This window comes from Tauraco erythrolophus, chromosome 3, assembly GCF_009769465.1.
Source record: "Tauraco erythrolophus isolate bTauEry1 chromosome 3, bTauEry1.pri, whole genome shotgun sequence".
Classification (NCBI taxonomy): domain Eukaryota; kingdom Metazoa; phylum Chordata; class Aves; order Musophagiformes; family Musophagidae; genus Tauraco; species Tauraco erythrolophus.
Genome location: NC_141467.1, coordinates 92,538,399 through 92,561,581, shown reverse-complemented (window position 1 = coordinate 92,561,581; position 23,183 = coordinate 92,538,399). Strand labels below are relative to the sequence as shown.

The following is a 23,183-nucleotide window of genomic DNA, read 5'->3' as shown; positions in this document are numbered from 1 at the left end:
ACCATAGCTATATGTTTTAAATCATTGTAATAACAATTAGAAAAATGAGTATGTTTCATCTCAAGGCTTATGTTGTGAAATTCTGATTTTCCTTGGATAAATCAGCCAGCTCCATGAGCCAACAGGATGTGATATTAGATAGCAGGGATAATAAAGCCACCATGTAATGATGAATACGCCCCATCCTGAAGTGACTAGAATTTAAATAATGTCAGAAGTTATTGATTAACCCAGGGTTGGGTAGAATTTACCTGCTGTAGTGAAAGTTGGCTATTCCATCTGAATGCTCGTTTTATTGAAGAGCAGAAGAGTTGCGTCTTCCACACTCAGGCTAAGCAAAAATGGGCAGTTCACATGTAAGTAGTTATTTAATTTGCATTCTTGAGAAGGCAACAATTTCCTGTTTTTATTTTTGTCCATTTCACTTTAAATGACATTAATACAGCTGCAAATGAAGATTTAACCTCAAAATCTACTTTAAGTGTGGGTGGGAAACTTGTATGTAGCTGGTAACATCACTTAATTGCAATATATGAATAATGAAACTATTACTGTTACACACAGATTCAGAGTGTTTTAACGCTCATTGTGGCTTAGTGAAAAAGGGAAGTGCTTTAATTTTGAGAAAAAGAAATTGTGTTTAGGACGTAATGGGAAAACCTATTTTAGTTAGTTTAGCTAATCTGTGTTGGAACATTCTGAACTCTAAAATAATGCCCTAAAGATGTATGAAAAAATTCCTTTCCCAAAGGCCAACACTTTCAAAATTTGGCTAAGTTTGTCACTGAATGATAGGGACAGGAGAAATCTGAAAGTGTGGTGCTTACAGAAGGGCCTGGTTAAAATCCAAGTGTCAGGATTTACTGCATCAAATTACCATATGAGTTTTGACTGAGACAATTTTGGCTAATGTTTGGGTGTTTAATAATAAATGTCTAAACCTGCATAAGGATATTTAACCTCAAAACAGCCCGATTGTCAAAAGTTTGTGTGGTAGTTGTGAACAATCGGTGCTTCTGAAAATTAAGTAGCTTGTGCTGAAGAAGTTGGTAGTTTTTAGCTCCAATTTTAAAACTAATGCATAAAAGACAATATTTATTCAGCAGCGTATTTTCTCCTTGAATGCTAAAAACCTGCAGTTTTACAGTATGCATCAACAGAAGACAGCCTGTTTCCCGATACAGGCTAATGTTACGTTAGTTTCTCTAAGGTTTATATTATTCTATTACCTGACTCCTTTTCTAATTCAAATTCAGCAAGTCCTTGAGAGATGGGGAGCATGTGCTGCTTTTGGACCAGCTCTCCAGGACATTTCTTCTACCAGACTGAGCAAGAGAGCCCATACCATTTGCGCAAAGCTCCAGCTACTAAGCCAAGGAGCTTTTTGTCTCCCTGTGAAAGGTGAATGGTCCCATCCCCTCATCATTTTGTGGCCTGGCTGCTTGCAAAAGGGGAGAGAAGCGAGCAGTTCGGCACCCTATCTTTGCATAGGAAACACGGCGAGAAAGCTCCTGCCACACAGCGCTGTGCGTAGACACAAGCACGCATTGTCCACAGGCATCTCCTAAGGGTCCGCAACCTGGAGAGCCTTTCACTGGATGCTGCACGGAATGCAATGTAGAGCAAGCATATTCAATTTAGGCTTAAACTAGCCAGTTGAGGTCTAGCTATGGCAAGAGAGATCCCAGCACTGCATCTCGGACAGGTTTAGCAGTTGTACGAGCTCCATGCTGGACTAGGTAGCCTGACTGTAGATGCAGTATGCTGGAGTTGGACTGTAAGCTTCAGCAGGTAGAGGTGCGAGCCCTTGTTGGAAGAGAATCTCAGGATTCAGCCCATGACTCACCTGGGAATTGCATCATTCTGTTTGTCCCTAGGAAATTACAGGTAATCTTGGACAAATGCCTGCATTCGTATCAGTGAACCATTCTGGAACAGCCTGAAAATACTCCATTCTTAAGAGAGCTTTTCAGCTGCAGTTTGTTCTTTCTCCAAATCTCGTGTTTTGCAACCATAGGTTCAAGAGTGTCTTACATGTTGTGTTTTTTAAACCTCCAGAGCAAGTCTTACAGACTCACAGAGGATATACGGGAACCAGCCATAGGGACTGCCAGTTTGTCAGCAGATGAGCCAGTAAGCACTTTTTTTATGAAGGATGAAAGGGGCACTGTGGTGTTGCAGCACATGTTGCTGTGGTTTATGGTGGCTGTGGGAGCACTGCAGTGCACAAGGGCAACTCCTCTTTCATGGTCAAGACTGGCACTGGAAAGCTGGGTAAAAATGGGTTGTTTCATTCTGTTCAGTACTGCATCTTTACAAAATTTGCCTGCTTTGAAATTTCAGAAGTGGAATTTTTTTGAATAGCCCAAATTCTGCTGGGAGAAATATCAAATTAATCATCCGTGTCAAAAGAGGTATTTTATTTGGTTAAATGGATTTAGGTTTTAAAGGTTTTTTTTAAATGTCATTATTAAGTGAAGTTTTCACTGAAAGCTAAGCCTTGTTCAAAGAAAAGTTTCCATATGTGGATGTTAAAATAAAACTTTTCAGCTATACCAAAAGGTCTCATTTTAAAATGAAGCTTTCATCAAAATTAATATCTTCCTGAACATATTAATTTGAACAAAAGTAACAAATTTTACTGGAAGACATTATTTCAGCAAAAAATTTTCAACCAGCTCCAAAGTGTACCTTTCTCTTAGAAACTGAGCTCTCAATGAAGAGCTGCACCTGGTGTAACATTACAGCTCCAAATCCGCATATTTCCACACGCTTTTTGCTCTCTGAAGTTGATCCGGTCCCTTTTTCTACAATCAAAGTTTTTGACTGCACATCCTTAGAGATTTAAAGTCTCTAATTATTTTCTCTGTTTGCAGTCTTGCATCAAGCTTATCTGTACTGCTGTCTTCAAAATTACCACAAGTAGAATCAATCCACCTGAAAATCTGGGTAGCTGCTCTGCTGTAAGCATGGTGCTTTGGGGACATTTTGGGAATAGCATAAATGCTTTTGATAATATGATGGTTTGAAAAGTTTGATGGGTTTTGACTTTTGTGAAATTGTGTAATTGTTTTTTTAACCTTCTGTCTCTCAAGAATCCAAGGAGACTCTTTGTGCATTATTCTGTTGTTTCCTGTGGCATTTGTGACTTGAATTAATCTGGGGAGTAGGCAAGTTATGTATTTTTAATTTAAACCACTTTTTGAGGTTCTCTGGGACACCCTTGAGTTTCATCTTCTCATTGTAAAGCAGCCCAAACCTTCTGCTGGGGAGAACTCTGTAACGTAAGAAGGGGGTGGCAGGTTGTCATGGGCCAGACGGTTTGAGAACTTGAAGGTAAAAAGTAAGTATAACCTGGAAAACGTATCTGTCCGAGGAGTCCTCTTGAGGATAAGCTCACGAACATCACAAGGGCCTCAGTGTTGCCTATGGACATTTCTGTCCTTGTAGAAGTGTTTCCTTAGTACAAGTTTTACTTACCACAGCGTGATTTTATTATCTCATCACAAAGCTCAACAATTGCTATTTGTTGCTTCCCCTGGCAGACCAATATTCAGTGACAGTTGATTCTTGTTCAGTCCTTGGCTGTAAGCCAGAGTCAACAGAAGACAGAAATACCTTCTTGTTCAGCCACCCAACACTGGGGAAGAGCTGTGGCAGATTCTTTTCCATTCCATGGTCCCCTTTTATCCAGGATATTTGCTGTTCGTTTTAGGTCTGAGGCTGACCTGCGAGTGCAGCTGTGGTAGGTGTTAACAAGCATCTGCCCATTTATGATGCACTTGTGGCAAAAAAAAAGAACCCATCTGAAGTATAAAAGGGTCATTATGTTTATATTTTGTATAATGTAAATATGCCAAACAATTAGGTTTTACAAAAATATAAAAAAATCCAAAATATCTGGACTCTAACGCTCTTCTTTTTGTATACAACATTTTTAGTTTATTCTACCAAGTTCTGTTGTTACTATCCAGAAAAATTACTCTGCCTTTATTGTTAACTATGATTACTGACTGAAGCAATGGACTGATTATTGCTGCTCTGGGTGACTCAGCTGACCTGGGAGTATCCTGAGACCTCCTCCACCCTGTGAGGTGGCAGGGAGTTAAACACAGAAACCTCCAAGTTCAATAGACACAATTGGTTTGTTGGACACTAAACATGCAATGTCTGTACAGTAAGAGCCCTTCTATGTGTCTATGAATATATAGACGGTGTTTAGGTAATGCACCTTGCAGAGAAATGTTTTAAAAACAGTGAAGGGACCGAGAGAAGCATGTCATCATGGAGCTTCCCTGATGGGATGCAACATCCGTCTTGTTCTTCTCCTTTTAAGTAACTCAGCTTTAGAATGTATGACAGAATCAGCATGATGTTCCCAAGGATTATGTCCATGTATTTTAGCTCTGCATATGTGTATTTATTTAAGACATGCTAGCTTTTGTGCTGGAATACTCAAGAATCAACTTCAGTTCCATCAATGTTAACTTAGCAGAACTCATCACAAGTCTTAGCTGAGATAATGAGTGTAAAATTTTTAATAAAATGTAACAACACTTATCTCTGTATCTGCATGCAAGTCAGAAATTTGGTATCTCAGCTGAAAAAGAGGGAAAGTATACCAGTTTCCAATCATTTTATTTATCATTATCCCTAATGGCCCAGCACACAGTGTTTTGCTACCAGGCATTATGGTCAATAAAATGAAAGTAAACAAATCCACCCCTAGTGTAACAGAGAATTATTCCAGATTTGGAATTCTAGATTCTTCCTAGGTGAATAAAGCCATTTGTTTGCCCTTTTTTTGTGGCTTCCGTTTGCAAGATAAGTATTAAAAGGAAGTGATGCAAGGCGTGACTCATGCCTAAACACAGGGGTGACGTCTCTGGAGATTTCTGGCATCCTTTCCTGCCTTGGCTTCAGCTGCCACACTTGCGGAGTCAGGTCCCTGGCAGCCCTGTGTCACCTCTGCCAGCCCCACGCAGGTGCCAGGTGCTCTGGCACGTGTCTGTATTTGAGCAGATGAATTGAGCCCTCTAGAAATAAAAGCTGCAGCTTTGCAACTTTAGCATTCCCACTACATGGTAATCTGGTACCTAACTGATTTTAAAAATAATCTGCATTAAGGAGTTCCATCAGGAACAGGAGGGTAGGATGCATTAAAACTGGACGGTGTAAAATTCAGCAATGAGAGAACTTGTTTATAATAGGAAAAAAGTAAATGTGACTAATTCTATCAGCATCTTGTTGACACTGTAGTTTTAGTCTCAGATGTAGAAAATAAGACAATTTGCACCTCTCTATTTGAAATCATAGAATCATAGACTCATAGAATGGCATAGGCTGGAAGGGACCTCAGAGATCATCTAATCCAACCTCCCTGTCATGGGCAGGGACGCCTCTCAACTAGACCAGGCTACTCAAGGCTCCATCCAACCTGGCCTTGAACACCTCCAGGGAGGGGGCATCCACAACTTCTCTGGGCAATCTATTCCAAAGTCTTACCACCCTCGTACTGAAGAATTGCTTCCTAAGATCTAATCTAAATCTGTTCTCCTTCAACTTAAACCCATTTCCCCTTGCCCTATCAGTGGACACTCTTGTAAAGTCCCTCCCCAGCCTTCCTGTAAGTTCCCTTCAGGTATTGGAAGGCAGCTATTAGGTCCCCCCAAAGTCTTCTCTTTTCAAGGCTGAACAATCCCAGCTCCTGCAACCTGTCCTCATAGCAGAGGTGTTCCAGCCCCTGGATCATCTTTGTGGCCCTCCTCTGAACACGATCCAACAAATCTATGTCTCTCTTATGATGGGGACACCAGAACTGGACACAGTTTTCGGGGTGGGGTCTCACAAGAGCAGAGTAGAGGGGGAGAATCACCTCTCTTGACCTGCTGACCACGCTTCTCTTGATACATCCCAGGATGTGGTTGGCCTTCTGGGCCGCATGAGCGCACTGCCGGCTCATGTTGAGCTTCTCATCTATAAACACCCCCAAATCCTTCTCATCAGGGCTACTCTCAACCCACTCTGTGCCCAGTTTGTATTTGTGCCTAGGATTGGCCTGACCCAGGTGAAGGACCTTGCATTTTGACTTGTTGAAGCTCATGCAGTTAGCACTGGCCCAATTCTCAAGCCTATCAAGGTCCCTCTGTATGGCATCTCTTCCCTCAAGTGAGTCCATGGCACTGAGTCATTGCAAAGGCTGTCGAGTAGCGAAGTCTAATCTACATGACATATATATTGTATTGTCCAGTATAGACTTCATCTAGAAAGTGTTTTGTTCTTGATAGCAACAAACTGTCAGCAACAAGCTAGCCCGACAGTGCTTGTTGCTGTCATACAGCTGTTAGACCTAAAACAGCCGTGAGGATTTGGGAGAGTGACAGCCTGCCTGGCAGATGGCGGATAGCATTCGGAAATGCTGATACCATTCTCTGAGCAGTCGAGGAGGCAGATGGCAATTTTCCAGTTACATGTTGTGGTTGACTGAGAAAATTACTCAAACAAACAAAAATGACAGGTACGTTTTACAAAACAGCAGAGGAAGAAACCCTGCGGTCAAAAGGACACGCATAGTCCTTAAGGCAGCACTTGCCAATTGACATACGTCACAAAGGTGTTTATTAACCCCACCTTTTATTACCATAGTACAAACCCTGGTGCTCACTGATACTGCCCCACTGCCAACATGACACAGCTGTCGGCTTTTGTTTGTTTTTTTAAATGTCAGCACCCATCTACTCTGACCTGTGTCCTAAAAGCCTCTACATTTCTCAAAAATTCCTACCTGAATAACTGAGCACAATTATTTGAATTTCACTGAAGAAGAGCTTGCAGAACATCTTTTCTTGATACAAGGAAAATAGGAGATGGTGAACCCACTATCTGGTAATGACTAGATATCCTCACCCTTCAACAGCCTTTCCCAGTTAGATGAGACCTAACCTTGCCTGCCAGTAATTGCTCTCTATTTCTTTTGCTTCTCCAGTGTATTACAGAGCTCTAATATTTGGAAGTTTTTCTCGTGGAAGTACCTATACACTGAAATGAAATGGGCTTTATCTGCTTTTCTGCCCTTTCTCATTGATGATCTGGAGCTTTCTGAAGCAAGTCACCCTTTTATCCCTCAGGAGTATTTGCAGCCCCGTTCCAGGCTGGCTGACATGACCAGGAACAGGGCTGTGTTGGTGTCCTGGGGCCTTGCTGCCACAGAAAGCAGCCACAGGTCACCAAACCCCATTGACAGCTTGTTCCCAGCCCCTTATACATCCCACAGCAAAGCCAGAGGCTCCCAGCGGAGGGCCAATCTTCTACCTGCCCACTCCAAGAGCTCTTCCACTCACAGCTCTGAGATGCGTGATACGTGTCTCCAGACTCTGCCATGGGTGAGGGAGGCATGTCACTTGACAGGCAGGCTGGATGCTACCACTGAAAAGGCTTTTCCTTCTCTCTCTGTTGATGTTCGTTCCAGTCTCAATGGCATTTTTAAACAACACAAGCAGGAAGATTTATTTTCTATTAGGAACGCATAGGTTTAAAAAAAAGTTGACGTTATTATATAAGAATAATATACCTTAAATAGTGGTAGGAGACTCCTACTATTCCTGTTGTGCTCATGCCTTCTGCTATGACCTAAAAATTGATCCAGTTCAAAGGGGCCTAAGACAGCACTGCAATAGGTGGAAAAAAATATAAATTTATGACTGGAAATGTCTGTTCTAGTAAATCAGAGTATTGATGAAGTACAAACGTAGCATCATGCTTTCAGTCTGTCTTTGGAAGTAGATCAGAACCACGATGCAGCAGCCTACTCCCATGTTTGTTCTTGTGTTTTATTCTTAACATATGGAAATGCTTGGAAATGAGTGATGAGATTTGGGCTGTTTGTCACAGAGACTGTCCCTTTGGATGGGAGTTCAGAGTTCGTTCTGCTAACGGGATGTTATCCTGACAACATGTGATGTAATAGAAGACTGAAACCACAAGATCTGAGAAAACATGCCTTTTTTTTTTCCTATCCAGTACTATTAGTCTAGTTAACCTTGGATTCCAGTTGCATTGTAGCTCATTAAAGGCTTCTGCCAGGATAAATAATTAATCTTGAGTATGCACGTGTTGATAAAAAATTAATCATGTAGCTGCTGCTTTGCTAAAAGCTGTCTTCTGTGATGGTAGTATAGTAGATACAATTTGACTAATGAGATGAACGCCCCAGTCCTGTTGTTTATTATGCTAACAAGGTGACTAGATGGTTTGCAACATTTCTTGGTAGACAGAGAAAACAAATTTTCCTCTCCACACAAAAGAGGAATATAGAAAATCACAGAACTGGAAGGCACCTTGAGATGTCAGCTCACTTGTCCATTGCCCACAGCAAGATCAGCTCTGCCCAAACCAGTCCTGACAGCTTTAGCCGTGCTGAACTGGAGGAAAACTGGTTCATTAGGTGAAAAAGGGGCTCCCTGAAGGTCTTTGAACTGGTGACTCAGTGACTGTGCTTAGAGAGAGCTGAGAAATCTCAGCCACTTCCACAGTTTCCCATTTGTGATGGGGTTTCAATTGTTATGGCTTGTTTGTTTTTCTGGCATTCCTGTGCTCACCTTTGGGACATTAGGAATTGTTTGGGGCTTGGCTTCCTAAAGAAACAGGTTGCATGGCACTGCAGTTTGTATATATCTGTTACCCTAGCTAAAAATATTTGAACCCATTGGACAATTTTTAGATAAATTTACCAGTTAGTTTCAAAATTATTAGGTGCCTTTTATGCTTCTTGACAATCTTGAGAAGAGAGAGTCTGTATTAGAAATCCATTGAACAAAAGACTGAGGCATGAGCTCATCCCTTGGAAGCCGCCACAGAATCCACACAGTGATGGGCCATTATGCCTGTGCCCATCACAGGAATCACTTCAGCTGCAGTAGGCAGTAGAAGCACCAGAATCAACCAGACAGGAGATGTAAATCTGTGGGAAACCAGGCAGAAGGCTTTTGGGTGTTCCCCTGCTTGGCAGAAAGGAAAGCTGACATTGTTGCACATGGAACCAGTTGATGTCATTCTTTGTAAAACCTTGGTTTTCTCCGATGCATTTTTAGAGCATAATTGAATGTACGTGAAGAATAACAAAACTGGTGAAATAGCTGTAGCGTGATTCTGTTGCCCACTTCTGGTAACCATTGGTGATGCCCTCAGGTATGTGAGATCTGCAGCAGGTTAACGGAATCAGGTCCCCCAGGAGACCATGCGTTTCTGACAGGCAGCTTACCCTGGGGCATCTCTATCGGCACTAGATACCTACCTTTGGACAACTGAATACAGCCCTAAATTTTATTCCAGACCCCACTCACGTGCACTAGTCAGTGCTGTAAAGAGCATGGCTAGGTCAGTCTGCCCTTTCTATGTGCTGCCATTTTCACATTTAATTCTTATTTCTGTCAAGCCAGAGAAAAATGAAAGCAGCAACCAAAGAGAAGCTTGAAATTAGACATCCACTAAATAAAGCACATTAAATGGACCTGGCAAAAATGAAGACGGGGGTAGGCACTCAACATCCCTGGAGCAATCCAGCCCTTTTTAGAGCTCTGCCCATTGCTATTAGACCTGCATCTCCACTGCTCTGCTCAGCAGCCACATTCCTGCTGGTTCTTCCTAGCAATTTGCTTGTAAGAGTTTGCCTCTGCATTTATCCGTGCACATTATCAGGATCGATCTGTGTTAGAGCTGCAGCGGGTGAGCACTGTCAGCGGCACCCCGAGCAGATACCCTTTTTGTTGTTTTGCCAGTACTCCTCCATAAACCTCTGTTCCCGAGCATGGTTGTGGCATCTGCTTGAGATGATGGAAATAAAAAAATAGTTGTGATTGCTCAGCTATATTATCAGCTATTTTCAGCCAGGGTACGTTGTCTCTCTTTTGCAATACAGGAAGCTACCTGGCAAGCTCATCATAGGGTTTCTTCTGTTCTTGTCTACTGACAGATGAGCACTTTGTATGTACTGCAAGCTTAATTGTCTTTAGCTCAAGGAAGATATTACATTTTGTCTTCAGAAATGTCTGCAATGTATTGCAACATCCCACCAATTCTAACTACTGATGCCTTGAATCCACCAGAGCTCTTATTTCTCACTCGTCCATGTCTTTCCTGGTTTTGCTGACCTTTTTGTTAAACTTTATTTGTGCACCATAAGGACTCCACATGCTGAAATATCAAAGAACAGTCTCCAAATGCTTCTCTAAGCATTGCAGGCCATCTTCAACTATAAACTCATCTTACATCTCCTGAAAATCCAGTGTAATTTACAGTAGGAAAACTACTTGGTGTGCTTTACAAGGTAGAAGTGTTAGTTTTAAACCAGTTATAATCTATCCAGTTTAATAGAAATAAATCTGTGGCAATTATTGCCAAAGCTGCAAGGAAAAATGATTAGTTAAAAATGTCTTAAAATATGCTTAAGCAAGGCAAAAACTATTTAAGGAACAGCTAAGCAACACTGTTGGCAGAAAAAACAAGTGGACACAGGCATTGAATACAGCTAGGCTGGAAGTGAAAAGAGGGTTTCTTCCCACTAGAACTCTGGTTAAACTAATTAATATAGAAGTATTGGAGAGAAATGTAGAAGAAAATGAAGTGGCAGAGTAGATGGAGCCGGACCAATTTATGAGAGAAAGTTCCCTTACATCCTACGTCCAGCTGCAAAATTTGTATGCAATCTTTCCACCTGGTATTTCAGACTCCACATCATGCTATCACCAAAATTGCTATAACACTTGTAACTTAACTACTCAGATCCAATCTAGGATCCTAACTCTAAAACTAGAAATATATTAAAGTGATTCTGCCCATATTTTTAAAAGAAAAATGCCTTCAAGTTACAAATGGTATTAAACATCAATTTATTTTGCCATTTATCCTATAGTGGAAATTCCACCTGTTAGAATCCACAGGGTAGGGAGCAGTACAGTTCTGAAACTGCTCTCCCTCTCCTGCGTGGGAAGGCTGCGTCAGTGGGCAAGATCGAGGCTGGGACCCAGCAGGTAGTGAATTTTAACCAGAGTGTTCCAGATGACTCAGGAGTTGGCCTTGACGGTCACCTACGCAGAGTATTAGATTTCCTGTCTCTAAAGCTGATGCTAGTATTATACACAGTACTATCAGAATGATACCTTCCAGGCCCATCATTTAATGTTTTACAGTGATTTATTTGAAGACAGAGGCTATAGCAGAGCTGACTCAATAGATTCCTCTGGTGCTTTAAAACAAATATGTTCTGAACATCATTAAGAAAGAGTCCTCCCTTCCCTTCCACATGATTTTTCCTTTGAAAAGAGATATATTTCTTTATGTCTTTATGAATCCTCATAAATCCACAGTGTTATTTCAGTCACTGGTGCTACCGTTTTCCTACCTGTTGCAACTGTGCCACACACAAACACAACAACTACAGTGACAAGTTGCACCTAGGAGTTAGAGACTCGCTAAAACCTGAGCGTAACCAACCAGGCATCAAGGCATAAGAAAGCAAACCAGTCTCCCAAAGTCCTGTAATGACATTACCAGGACCAGGTGCATCTGTGATAGTGTTGGGGCAGTGGGAGCTGTGGAAGTGGCAGCATCAGCATGACAAGGGCAATACTCACAGCACAGCACTGCCCATGGGTAAGGGCAGAGCAAAGTACAAACCAGCTACTTGCCTTTGAGGGGTGTGTAGGTGTTTCTGTCCAGGCTGAATGACTGAGAAGTAGGAGCGAACACTAGGCAAAGCCTTTTTCCTCCCACTTCTCACCAGTCCATCTTCTGTCTCAGGTCAGGAGGAATGAATCTGGTGCAACAGTTCTCAACTCATACTGCTGGAGTGAATTTGAGGGGCTATAAATTAGAATAGCATTTGGATGCTATGAAGTAGTCAATTTATGCATTTGATACATTAGCACTTTTCTCTGTATTTGGTGCTCCAGAATTGTCCCTTTTTTGCTGATTTTTCAGCTGCTTCGCTGGTCCTTACTCTCACAACGAAATGCTTTGCAAACAACTCTAGAATAACTTCAGTACTGGCTGCCTAACACAGGATCAACCATATGAGTGGCATGAACATCATCTGAAGAGCCACAACAATGATAGCTTAATGTCACCATCATTTACTCCACTTGGATATTGTATGTACCCTGTTTCTACAAGCAGTGGTAACTCTGACTAACAGTCATGTGTTAAAGTATGGACTGAAGTGTTGGAAACACTTTGGATGTTAAACTTGGTATTAGGAGAGGGGAAAACCTTATTGGCACCGTACACTGCTGTCTGTGGGACACATGCAATCGACCGAGCAGCAGAGCATCCTCTTGGATGCTACGCCACGATGCTCATGAAGTCCACCGTGTGCTGAAGAGCATCTGGACCACACTCCTTGTGTCAACACCATGCCTGTACAGCTCTCCAGCAAAGAAGGCCATTGTGCAGGCAGCATTTGCATCCTGGAGCTGTATATGCAGAAAAGGCTTTCATTATATTGTACATACACCCTGACATAATAGAAAAATGTGAATGCAATTCATTTTGGGTAAAGACAGTGATAAGTGAGTCTGTTTTCTAACTTTGTGGTTTTCCCTTTTCTTTTTGACAAAATTCCTGAGAAATTTGAAGGCCATTAAATAAAATCTTCCACTAGAAAACATTAGTTACTTGTATGCATTTATTTCCACCTTATTTGAAGGGTTTAGAGAAGCACATGTGCGCGTCAGAGCATACGGTAGGATACACGTTTCCAAGTGACATTTGTGATGATGATGTGACAATGAAAGTCTTATCTTGTGCTGTAGAGACCGATAGAAATTATTGCATTGTTATTGTACCTTACTATTTGCTATTGTTGTAAAAATAACTTTCAATTCCAGTGAGATGGCTGCACTACAGCAGCTACCATTAGCAGTAAGTTGTATCCTAGCTGCCAACTGCATTAGAAAAGCCAGGCACCTAAATGGTCTATCATGAATGTACATTGGTAAAGCAGGGTAGGGACTGGATTTGGGCTTTCTCCTTGAGATAAACCCCTTTGACTTTTGATAGAGAACTCCTTTATCCAGAGCTGTAGCTCCTCTACCAGAGCTAGTAGATCACAGTATGAAACTTTCGAAAAATACCAATGAACAGACCACTAGGCTATATCTATACTTGTAAATGAAACAGGTCATCTCTGTCCAGGTGGGTACATGGAGAAGCGTGGCCCACAGCCATATGGCTACATTCTCTTTATCCTGCAGGCAGAATGATCTCATGCCTAATGTCTTTCACAAATGATCTCTGCCCTGTGCTATCCCCAAAGACAAGGAGGCTAATCAGCCATTCAGCCTCTTCTGCTCTTCAGTGGGATGGTGGCATTTGCAGAAGGGCTTAAAAGCAGACTGCCATGCCCCGAGGTGTCATAACCCTTAGTTTAGTGGAGAACAGAGTGTCATGTTCTGGGGTATCATAACCCTTAATTCACAGTGGTGGGAAGCCAGTGCTTGGCAGTCCTGTAAATCAAGTAGCCCGATCCACATGTTGGTACTTGAATGGAAATGCCAGAGCTTGCAATGGCACCTACTTAGAGCCCCTGAGTAGGTGGTGTGCATATAGTTCTAGTTGATTTAAGAGCCTAGGACCTATATACCAGTATTATTTTAGAGTATAGGCATTTAAAAGATCTGATTCTTTATGTTACAGGGGTTAGAAACGTTGCTGACCTCCTGGTCTCAGATACTTCTACCCTTGTCTGAGAAACAGCAGAACAGAGGGTGTAACAGCATTTCAGCCCTTGTGATTCACAGCTTGTCAGATTAGTAGGAATGGGCATGGTTTTCTGTTTACATCAATATGTCAGGCTGTAAACTCTGTAAACTGCTGCTGCAGCTGTGGACTTTGAGTTATTATCCCCAATAGATTTAGGTCAAGGTAACCACATGTACTATTTTGCCAAAAAAAAAAAAAAACCAAACACCAAACCACCAGGTTTATCACATTATATATCTCCAATTATCTTGTTTGCATAAATGTGTCAATGTAAGAAAGGTTTGTAGGATGAGTTTTTATTCAGAGGATTGGAGTTGTTAAGTACTTGCAATTGTAAGTACTTACAAATGTACTGCAGGGATGGGGCATGGTTCTGCACGCATCTGATGAGGTGTTTATCTTGGCTTACTGTCAATTAAGCTTCTGTAGGTACGTCAGTGACAAAAGAAGGACTAGGGAAAATGTGGCCCCTCTCCAGAAGGAAACGAGAGACTTGGTTACCCAGGATATGGAGAAGGCCGAGATACTCAATGACTTCTTTGCCTCAGTCTTCACTGCCAGTTGCACCGCCCAAGTAACAGAAGGCAAAGGCAGGGACTGGGAGAATGAAGAACTGCCCACTGTAGGAGAAGATCAGGTTCGAGACCATCTAAAGAACCTGAAGGTGCACAAGTCTATGGGACCTGATGAAGTGCATCTGCGGGTCCTGAGGGAAGTGGTGGATGAAGTTGCTAAACCACTATCCATCATATCTGAGAAATTGTGGCAGTCTGGTGAAGTTCCCTCATACTGGAAAAGGGGAAACAATTTTTAAAAAGGAAAAAAAAGAAGACTCAGAGGACTACAGGCCAGTCAGTCTCAGTCTCTGTCCTGATTTTGACTGGGATAAAGTCAGTTTTTCCTTTTAGCAGCTAGAAGAGCTCTGTGTTTTGATTTCAGTCTGGAATTTACTACAAGAAGAATGTTGATAGTGCACTGATGTTTATAGCTGGTGCTGAGACATCAAGGACCTTTCAGCTTCCCTTGTTCTTGCCAGTCTGCAGCAGCACAACAGGCTGCGGGGGAGCACGTCCAGGACAAAGGGTCCACAACTCCTGTAATTTGAACTGAGAATTAGGATTGAGGGCTAAAGTGGCCAATGCAATATTCCATATAATGCAATGTCATGCTCAGCGTATAGATGAGAGTTGACTGGGAAGAAGCTCTTGCTCTTCTGGGAATTCTCTTCTGAGGTCTCTCTCTTGGAGTCTCAGACTCTTGGAATGCTATCTCTTTCTTATTCTCTTTTGGGGCTTCTCACTTTTCCAGGATTGTGGTGTCAGGACTTATCTGTTTCAGGATCTTTTGTCAGGATGGGACAGGCGTTGGTCACTGGGTGGTGAGCAATTACACTGTGCATCACTTGTTGTATGTATTATTATAATATTATATATCTCTATATTCATATATTATTAATATTTTCTCATTTTATTTTTGATTTAATATTATTATTAAATGGTTCTTATCTCAACCCATGAGTCTCCTTCTCTTTTCCCCTCTAATTCTCTTCCCCATTCCTGGGGGTGGTGGAGTGTGAGCAAGTGGGTGTGTGGCATTTAGTTGCCAGCTGTGCTAAACAACAGTCTCACCTCTGTGCCCAGCAAGATCATGGAGCAGATCCTCCTGGAAACTATGCTAAGGCACACAGAAAAAAAGGAGGTTATTGGTGACAGCCAACATGGCTTCACTAAGGGCAAATCCTGCCTGACTAATTTGGTGACCTTCTACGATGAGGTTACAGCATTGATGGATAAGGGAAGAGCAACTGACATCGTCTACCTGTACTTGTCCAAAGCATTTGACACTGTTCCACATGACATCCTTGTCTCTAAACTGGAGAGACATGAATTTGACAGATGGACCACTTGGTGGATAAGGAATTCAATGGATGGTGCACTGAAAGAGTTGCGGTCAACAGCTCGATTTCCAAGTGGAGACCAGTGAAAAGTAGTGTTCCTCAGGGGTCAGTACTGGGGCTGACCAGTACAACAACAAAACAACATCTTTGTCAGCGATATGGAGATTGGGATCGAGTGCACCCTTAGCAAGTTTGTTGACAACACCAAGCTGTGTGGTGTTGTGGACATGCTGGAGGGAAGGGATGCCATCCAGAGGGACCTTGACAGGCTGGAGAGGTTGGCCTGTGTGAACCTCATGAAGTTCAACAAGGCCAAGTGCAAGGTGCTGCACATGGGTCGGGGCAATCCCAAGCACAAGTACAGGCTGGGCGGAGAATGGATTGAGAGCAGCCCTGAGGAAAAGTACTTGGGGGTGCTGGTTGATGAGAAGCTCCACACGAGCCAGCAATGTGCACTTGCAGCCCAGAAAGCCAACCATATCCTGGGCTGCATCAAAAGAAGTGTGGCCAGCAGGTCGAGGGAGGTGATTCTGCCCCTCTACTCTGCTCTCGTGAGATCCCACCTGTAATACTGCATTCAGCTCTGGAGTCCCCAACATAAGGACAGGAACCTGTTGGAGAAAGTCCAGAGAAGGGCCACGAAGATGATCCGAGGGCTGGAGCACCTCTCCTGTGAAGACAGGCTGAGAGAGTTGGGATTGTTTGACTTGGAGAAGGGAAGGCTCCAGGGAGACTTTCTAGCAGCCTTCCAGTACCTAAAGGGGGCCTACAGGAAAGCTGGAGAGGGACTCTTTACAAGGGCGTGTAGTGATAAGATGAGGGGCAATGGCTTTAAACTGAAAGAGGACAGATTTAGATTAGATCTAAGAAAGAAATCTTTTACATTGAGGATGGTGAGGCACGGGAACAGGATACTCAGAGAAGTTGTGGATGCCCCATCCCTGGAGGTGTTCAAGGCCAGGCTGGATGAGGCTTTGAGCAACCTGATGTAGTGGAGGATTTCCCTGCCCATGGCAGGGAGTTTAGAACTAGATGATCTTTAACCTCCCTTCCAGTCCATACAATTCTATGATTCTGTGATTGTTAAAGTGGTACGAACAAATAATATTCGATCTGGTATGAAGATGCCTAACATAAAGTTATTACCTTTAAATTATTTGAATAAGTCTGAACTGGCAGAACAAAGTTATATCAGATCAGCACTGTGTGTCATGTGATGACACCTATTTGTGGATCCGTTCTAGGAGCCCTAGTAATCGATAGAGTATTGCTGCAAAGCCCAGAGGGAACTTCATGATTGGGATGGTATGAACAAAGATCAAGCAAGAACCTGGCCCAAACTGCTGTCATTCAGAGAGATTAATGCAAAAATTTTTCCTGTGTATCTGTTGTGTCTCTGCTTTCCTAGTCAACCAATAAACGCCACAACCATGGCTTTGATGCGGACCGAGATGCCAAGAAAATACATAGCGCCTGCAAAGGAGCAGGTAAGAAAACTCTTGGGTTTTGTACAAAGGGCAATTCTAGATTATAGAGAGTATATACATAAATTTAGGGCAAAACAACTATTTCAACCAGTTTCAGGTAATCTTTATGCTTTCTGTCACTTACTAACTCAAAGAACATGCACACTCATGAAGCTTTATATGATTAAAATAAATGGGAAGGAAAGTTAGTTTGTTCCTCAATTCTGGTAAGATCTAGTTGGATAATTGCTTGGCTCCAGGCAATTGGGATAAACATATTTGCTCTCTGCGATAGGAACATCAACCTGTCAAGGCTGATACAACAGTCATGGAGTCCAACCAGTCAGATCAGATTAAGGTCATGGTTATGTGTCCTTTCCCAGGCCTTCAAGGACCAATCAAAAACATCACTATTTCCATATACTCATCAGAGCCCACTGCAGCTCCTTCAGCTGAAAGGAATATATGATGCTCCTCGATCTGCGTCAGTGATTTTTTAACCAAAAATACTTGCTCCCACCATCTTCTAAGGCAGTTTAAAGTAAGCTGGCTGACTGTGCACTGATGTGAATGAGGAACGCACAGTGTTCATGGGATCCTCAGGTCTGTGGAGGTAACAGTGTCCAGCAGAGGAAGAACAGCCAGGCAGCACAGGAGAGCAACAAGTTATTAATTCACTCCAGGCATTTGCACAGTAAACACATATTTAAGTATTTCTTCCTGGTATAGCACTGACATTCAGAACCAGCTAGTTAAGTGCTGAATTTTAGGAACTGTTTTTGTCCTGTCAGCTGAGCCCTCTCAAGACAGTTGCCCGGAGGACTCCCCTACTGAGAGTTTAACCCCACATTGTCAGATGGAAGTGCTTTTCCTTCTAAAATGGACCATACCTTCTGCCTTGGTTCTAAGCAGGAAGAACTGGACAAGATGACCTGAACTTGTCCTGTATGAGCCTGACGATGATATGCAGGGATGAAAACTCATCAGCTGCTAGTGGATGCCAGTATCATTTGTATTTTTATGTTTTGTACTGGTAGCTCCTCAGAAACCCTTGTTGGTCCCTGATCCCGGGAGCCTGCAATGAGGCACGGCACAAAGCCCAGTTAGGTGGACGCAACAGATGGAAAAGCACAAGGAGAACATGGGGCAGTGTCCACCAGTGTGACGTGCGTGTGTCAGCAGACCTGGCATATGGCTGGATGCCTTTGATCTGCCATCTAAACCCTTTATATGCTATGGGTATTTTGGCAGTGCCCATCACACGCAGAGTCATAGGTCTCTCCTGATACACATTCTCCATTTCAATACTTGTCTTGAAGATATAATACTTGAGGCAAGCTCCTGGCCCTTAGATGGAAGTGCATCAGGACACGTGTGTTAATGCAATAGCTACTCTATTGTGTCTTTTGGGCATCCAAGTAGCATCGCTGCAGTCCTGTCCCATTAGCCACAAACATAATGAATGCCTTCCAGCAGCTTTGTTTAGTGCAAACATCTGTTTATATGCTGAGGGCAAGAAAAACATGAGAACAAGGTCATTGCCTTTAGTAAGCTGCTTCCATCCGTTGCATAAGTCACAGCTCAAAGCTGCCCAAGGGCTTTCTCCCAAAGACATGCTGCATGTTCAACTGCAGGTTCCCAGGAGATGCAGCTGCTGTGGTGTCCATCGCCCGGGCATCCCATGCTCCCACTTCACTCTCATTTACTTTTGCCAAGCAAAACTACATCAGCAGAGACTCAGACCATGAAGGCTGGTTCCTGCTCTTCTTCCTGACTCCATCTAGCACAAAGCACAACCCGTTTTGTACAGGCTGTACGTTCAGGCTGTGGGTTAATGAAGCTGATGTAAACACATCCTCACCTACCCCGGCCTCTCGTTCCGCACTGTTCGTTCTATTGTGCCAGCACAAACGTTCACGCGCTTAATGAACTGGATCTGGTGGCTGATCCATCAGGACTACTCAAATAAGAATAGCCACTGCTACATGTTTGTCAGCACTGGCATAACCCAGATTTTAGGAGCAGTGTCTGCCCTTCTCAAGCAAAAGACTCCATTTCTCTGATAAAATATGAGCAGCACGAGATGGTGAACTTTTATTTTATGGTCTGAACATTGTAGCTGACTACAGTTAAATATATCCTCAAAAGAATCTCAGATGCTACAGATTCTAAATTTGGCACCAGTGGAGATATATGTATAGCATTTTTTTTTCTCTTTAGACATCACATTTTCTTTTCACTGCAATAGATTCCTGATTAAATAATTCCTATACATGATTTCTTTTTCAGGAACCGATGAAAAGAAAATTATTGAAGTCTTGTCAAGTCGAACATCGGAGCAGAGACAACAAATAAAACAGAAGTACAAGGCTCTGTACAGCAAGGTATTTTGAAATAAATGACCTTTCTGTTTCAAAATGCATGCCTGCTAGAAATATAGCCTACAGACCTCTGCTTTTGAAAATATCAAGGGCACAATGGATTTAAGGAGGACACCAGTTAGTTTCTGATTCAGCAATTTATTTTATCTTCTAAAATACCAATTGTATTTCTAATCTTAGCCCTCAGAATCTTCTTGAAATCAGCCTTAACCAGATCAGAGCACTTTAACCAATGTTGGGAGAGCTAGAAAACAATTCATAACTGAACTGAAAAATATTTTAGCTTGTGTTCATCTTCAGCACATTCAGAAACAGGAATCAATGTAAAAGGGAAATTTTAAGTCAGAATCCCTCTCAGACCAGATGTAAATTCAGAGGAACTATTTTATCTTACATCAGTGTATTTTTGTTGAGTTTAATTGATTTCTTCCAGCGATGAAGTAGAATACACTTTGTAAAACTAAGAAGTCTCATTGGGCACTTGATTTCTGGAGGAGGAAACATAGACAGCAGCCTTAATGATTTTGCGTGTAAGAAAAATAAAGCTTCCAACATGGTATTTAGGTAAACAACGGAGTCCTGCAAAGCTTCTTATTAAATTGGTATTTTCTTAAGGTCTGCTTGCTCATTAGTCATTAATCAATGTTAATAAGACAGGCAGCACTGAACCTGAAAGTGTGTAAAACTTACAGCAAACATGATAAAGATTTTGGTTACATAAATATTACAGATTTAGTTCTGTAATGAGGATTACTAAAAATAGGCATAAGAAATGAGCAAATGCCATAAGACATCCCGGTTATATCAGCATGTAGCAACCCTTCTCACTTGCCCAGGCAACTTGAATCTCTGGGGAATGTCCTAGTTTTAGCTGGGACAGAGTTAGCTCTTCTTTTTAGCAGCTAGAAGAGCTCCATGTTTTTGTTTTACTGAGAGGCTCGCTCTGAGAAGAATGTTGATAGCAAGTTGATGTTTGAGACTCCAAGGACTTTTCAGTGTGCCGGAGTGCAGAAACACGGCGGGATAAGGGGGCAGCATAGCTGGGACAAGGGGGACACGATTCCCCTTGTGATTTGTGGTGGAACTTAAGATTGAGGGCCAAGCTGGCCAATTAGTATTCCATACCATGCAGCGTCATGCCCAGTATAAAGGTGAGGCACAGACGGACAGAAGGGCTTTTGCGCTTTGGCTCTTTCGCCGCTTTTGCTCTTTTGCGCTTGCTGCGCTTTTGCTCTATTGCCTTTTCTTTTTTTCCTCTCTCTCCCAGCACTCCCACTCTCGGAGTACTCTCTCTCTCTCTCTCTGCCCCTCTCTATATCGGGGCCTCACGTTCGTCCGGGATTTGCAGCTTCAGGACGAGACGGGCTTCGCATACGAGGGGGTGGTGAGCATCTACACTGTGTATTAAATCATCTGTATTAAATTGTTCTTATCTCAACCCACGGGTTTCCCGTTTCTCCTTTAATTCTCTCCCTCATTCCTGGGGGTGGGGGAGGGGGAGTGACCGGCTGTGTGGGAGGGTCAGCCTAACCCACGACAGGAAGAAGCCACAAGTTGCACCATTTCGCCCCCCTGCTGCTGGAGGAAGGGAGGTTCATGGTGCGCACTGAAACTGCTCCAGCGCTGCTGTCAGCCTCTGACTTGAAGAGATTGAGTGTTCACTTTCGATTGTGTAGGAAGGTATTTCAGAAACAATAGATTTAGAGCTGGGCTTCTCCTTCGTGGTTCTGAACTTGTCAAGTACTTCCCATACTACAGGAAATGTTAACTGCAGATAGGGCTTCAAATGAATCATCAGAAGGCATCCTTCTCGGTGTGCATGCACTAGCTCATTCCTCCCTGAGTCTTACTAAATTTTGAATTAAGTAGATCATATCACAGAAGGTTGATTTTTTAATTTTTTTTTTAATGGAAAAAATACTGATTGCTTAGCACTGAAGCACTTTGGAGAAATTTGTTGCTTTTTGCAGTAGGTCAATTTTAACCAAAACTGGAAGAGAATTGTGGCAAGTTTGACCCCTTCTGTTGCAGCTCTTTCAAAGCCGGAAGTTTCTGTTAAGCTTTTAAAAACACTAGTTTGCATTTAATTAAACATGTAAGAGTGAAAACTGAACTGATACCAGCTGGTATTTGAAGATGGGACAATCATTTCATTCAATCTGAAACAAAAATTTTTAGAGAATTTATTTTGAAAAAAAAAAGTCCACATATTTAAAGGCTTTTTTATATTTTTGTCCCTTTTTGGTACAGACAAAGCTTTGAAATCATGAAATTCCCCAAAACAAATTAAGAAACCCTCTAATCCCACCTCAGCCTTTGCACTAACCTTTCCAACTGTCCCTGCAGGATTTGGAAGAGGACCTGAAGGGAGACCTGAGTGGGAATTTCGAAAAGGCTGTGCTGGCTCTACTGGACCTGCCCTGCGAGTATGAGGCCCGAGAGCTTCAGAGGGCGATGAAGGGCACCGGGACAGACGAGTCGCTGCTGATCGAGATTCTCTGCACGCGAAACAATAAGGTTTGGACACCATGTGTGACCTTCCTTAGGTAGCAGGGCAAAGAGCTCGCCAAGAGCGTCTCCCTGTAAGGATGAGGAGGGATCAGACCAGCTTCCACGGCTGAAATGCCTGTTGTCAGCGATTGCAGCCATGAAGTTGCCATAGCAGGGCTGAAACTCTTGCAGGAGTTCAGAGCAATATAATTCAAATTCCTTCCTTGATCTGGCTCATGTCTCCTATAGATGTCACAGATGTGACACTGATGATAGAGAAATCCCAGGGTTTCTGTTAAAGACAGCTTTGCTGCTTTGCCCTGACCATTCAGAGGTGGCTCCTGCAAAGTACAGGAACGTGATCCTCATCAAAAAGCCCTTTAGCTTATGCCTAAACTAAAGTGACATCAGAGTGATGCCTGCACAAGTCAGGCATCCCTCAAAATGCTGTCCTGAACTGGGCTAGGTTTGACTCGTGTCTCTGCATTCCAGTGAGTCCCAGCAGGAGTGGGGAATGGGAATTTGGCTTCTCCTGCCTCCACACCTGCTACACCTCAAGAAACACGGGCATGGTACTGACTTGCTGGGGTTCTGTTTGTTTATTTACTTACTAATTAATTAAATGTATTTATTTATTTATCTATAAATATTTTTCTTATTTATTTATTAATTTGCTTAATTATTTATTTGATTTATTTGCCTAGGAAATTGTAAACATAAAGGAGGCATACAAACGGCGTAAGTAGTATTGTCTTTCAAACACCTTCATTTAAAGCCTTTATCGCTGGGTGAACCCTCACAGATTTTTTTCTTCACAGTCTTTGATAAGGATCTAGAATCTGATGTTAAAAGTGACACAAGTGGCTCCCTACAGAAGATATTAGTCACTGTGCTAGAGGTAAGGCTGGAGGCTTTCCTCTTAGATGTCTACCTGACAGAGATATTTCCTTTTCTCTATCCTGTCTACCCTGGGCAATCATCATAAGTATTAGCTGGTATTTATAATAATATAATTATGATATAGAATACAATAATGAGGTAATTATAATAAGCAAAAGGCATTCTTCAGGAAAAGAGCCTTCTATATTTATAGCTTTTTAATATAACTAAAGGAATTATATAAAATCAAAAGTAATTTTTATAAATTGCAATAATTTAAAGACAACGGCATTGTTTTGTTACTATTTATACTAC

At 42.3% G+C, this 23,183-nt stretch overlaps 1 protein-coding gene across 1 annotated transcript in view; it reads left to right on the top strand.

Annotated features, from left to right (window-relative positions):
• Positions 1-341: 341 nt before the first annotated feature.
• ANXA13 (annexin A13) overlaps positions 342-23,183 on the top strand; it is a 29,221-nt gene continuing 6,379 nt past the window's right edge. Inside the window, exons 1-7 of the mRNA XM_086609556.1 lie at positions 342-356; positions 2,059-2,133; positions 17,061-17,139; positions 19,408-19,502; positions 21,846-22,016; positions 22,694-22,727; positions 22,808-22,887. Coding sequence (XP_086465682.1) covers positions 342-356; positions 2,059-2,133; positions 17,061-17,139; positions 19,408-19,502; positions 21,846-22,016; positions 22,694-22,727; positions 22,808-22,887 — 549 coding nt within the window. The remainder of the gene's footprint in view (positions 357-2,058; positions 2,134-17,060; positions 17,140-19,407; positions 19,503-21,845; positions 22,017-22,693; positions 22,728-22,807; positions 22,888-23,183) is intronic.